At 34.8% G+C, this 2,679-nt stretch overlaps 1 protein-coding gene across 1 annotated transcript; it reads right to left on the minus strand.

Annotated features, from left to right (window-relative positions):
* Window positions 1–572: 572 nt before the first annotated feature.
* Window positions 573–1,067, minus strand: LOC130957572 (uncharacterized). Its single transcript, XM_057884416.1, has 2 exons — window positions 755–1,067; window positions 573–646 (listed from the first exon to the last, which is right to left on the minus strand). Exons 1-2 carry the CDS (start codon window positions 1,065–1,067, stop codon window positions 573–575), a joined length of 387 nt encoding a protein of 128 aa, XP_057740399.1.
* Window positions 1,068–2,679: the final 1,612 nt, after the last annotated feature.

Raw genomic sequence — 2,679 nt, forward strand, 5'->3', positions numbered from 1 at the left:
ATTATAATGCCTATCAACCCTTTTTAAATTTAATTCTAGATCTTTACTTTTTTTATTATTTGTGGTCAATTATGAGCGTCATGTTAATTATAGAGATTTTTTTTGGGTAAAGTATATTTTTTATCCTTAAAGTTTGACAAAAATTTTAAAAATACCCCTAAGGTTTTTTGTTTTAATTTTATCTCAAAAGTTTTCGATTTGCTTTAAATATACCCCTAACGACTAATTTTTTAAAAAATTTAAGACCAATTTAACAACAATTTCATAAGAACAACCCTAAACACAAGCAAATCAGGCGTAATTTTCATGCATTATTATTAGATTTGTCTTAAATTTTTTGAAAATTTAGACGTCGAGAGTATATATGATGCAAATCGAAAACTTTTGGGATAAAATTGAAACAAAATAAAATTTAAGGATATTTTTAAAATTTTTGACAAATTTCGAGAACAAAAAGTTATACTTTACTTTTTTTTCTTTATCTTTTTTTCAGTGACTAAACAGAAAAGAAAGAAAAAAATAAAGACAAAACCAAATTAATTTGCTAGGTTCATATCTAAATCTATTAGATGTTAAAGCTCACTCCATGGTTGACTCCAATACGAGTGAATGTCGGCACCAGAAACAGCTGCTTTAGCCATACAATCTGCAACACTATTTGTATTCCTCAGAATTAAAAGAATAGAGACTCTCCAATTCTAATTCATAACCTCTTGTATATGCTTTGCTAAATCCCATTTCGGAATATCCTTACCAAGCATTCGTTGGTTTACCAAGAAAAGAGCTTCTAAACAGTTTGTTTCACAAATAACCTCACGAAATCCACTATCCCAAGCAAGAAGTAAACCTCTCCAAATTGCATACAATTTAGCAAAAAGAACACTGCACACTTCGACTTTTCCAGTGCAACCTTTCAACCAACATCCATCAGAATTGCGAATGATACAACCAAAACCAGCATAGCCAAAAGGAGCAAAATAACTAGCATCACAATTCAATTTAACAGAATGAACTGGAGGTGGAACCCAATGCAAACAAAGCGAAGGAGGAGACAAAGATTGATGCATAGCAAAAATAGTGTTAAACTCCCTTACTGAAGTACAAATCAAACTCACCACTTTACTAGCACTCCAAGAGTCATCTATATTAAATAAGTCATGATTCCTGCTTCTCCAAATCCACTAAAAGGTCGAAAAGAAAAGAAAAATATCTCCACACCTTGCACCTTTGTAGAGCCAATCACGTAAATCCGAGTTATCTGAATATACATGCCTAAAAAGTTCCAGACTTCCTTGGCACTAGGGCACTCCCGAAGATAACGAAGAATGGATTCAGAACCATTCTGACACCGATGACAGGTGCTAGATAAAGCTAAGCCACGACCCAAACGAAACTTTGCCGTAGGAATAGCATTATGAAGATTGAGCCAAATCAAGAACTTGTACTTTTCAGGAATATGCAGTCGCCATACCTTCTACCAATTATCATGCTCATTCCAATCAAACTTTATTTTGGCTAACCAACTGTACCTACTCCTAGCTGAGTAGAGTCTAGAAGATGCCACACTCCACGACCAACCCAAACTCTCTCCAGAATTCAAATCCAGATTAAAAGCATTCAAATGCTGTTTGACATCTTCTGGAATGTTAGAGAAAACATTATGGAGATTCCATTGACCATCTTTCCAAACGTCTCTAATAGTTAAATCAGAGTTAGATATATGTACAAAAGGGACATCTTGAGCAATTGGGCCCTCAATACTCCAATTGTCAAGCCAAGAAGATTGATCAAGTGACCCAACGCACTAAGAGAAGGCATCCTTAAGAGCACCAAAAGCCTTTGAGATACTTTTCCAAACATGAGAAGCGTTGCAAGGGACAGGGCCATCTAAAACTCCATCATTCTTCAGATACTTCACCCTCAATAGAGCAACCCAAGGCTTGTCCTGACAATGAAAAAGTTACCAAATCAATTTACCAAGTAAAGATATATTAACACACACAGGATCTCTAACACCCAGGCCACCAAATTTTTTTAGAGTGATCACGGTCCTCCAATTAACAAGAGAAAGACCTCTGCCATCAACTTGACCCTTCCAAAGGAACTGTCTCATCATAGAAGATAATTTATCGCAAACCCAATTTGAAAAAAAAGATACCTACATATGATAGATAGGAATGGATGCTGCAACATAACTGATCAAGCAAAGTCTCCCTGCTTTATTTAGAAGCCTTCATTTCCAGTTAGCTAATTTTTCCCTCACCTTTTCAATCACCGATTGAAAAGAAGCCTTACTGATACAGGAATGATTAAGGTTAACTCCAAGATATCTTCCTAAGTCCAAAGCAAAATGTATTGAAGAAACACTAGTAAAAATATCTCTTCTACGAGCAGTCACATTTTTAGAACAAAAAATTTTAGATTTTTCAAGATTTACTTTCATGTCAGATGCCTTGCAAAAAATGTTAAGAGAACACATGACCATTTGGATATGACTCTTTGTAGCCTGATAGAAAAGTAAGAGATCATCTGCAAACATCAAATGAGAAAATTTTAGGCCAACCCTAATGATAGAAACTGGTTTCCACATACCCTCGACCACCTTATGAGATATATAGTAAGCAAGTCTTTCTATACAAAGTACAAATAAGTAAGGAGATATTTGATCGCCCTGTCTAA

Source organism: Arachis stenosperma, chromosome 10 (genome assembly GCF_014773155.1).
Source record: "Arachis stenosperma cultivar V10309 chromosome 10, arast.V10309.gnm1.PFL2, whole genome shotgun sequence".
Taxonomy (NCBI): Eukaryota; Viridiplantae; Streptophyta; class Magnoliopsida; order Fabales; family Fabaceae; genus Arachis; species Arachis stenosperma.

What these genes read in the sequence shown, in the direction of transcription:
- LOC130957572 (XM_057884416.1), bottom strand. Translation starts at nt 1,067, where the DNA reads ATGCATCAATCTTTGTCTCCTCCTTCGCTTTGTTTGCATTGGGTTCCA. An exon ending in GGTAAACCAACGAATGCTTG is followed by an intron (nt 647 to 754) that starts GTAAGGATATTC and finishes ATAGTGTTGCAG; the next exon opens with ATTGTATGGCTAAAGCAGCT.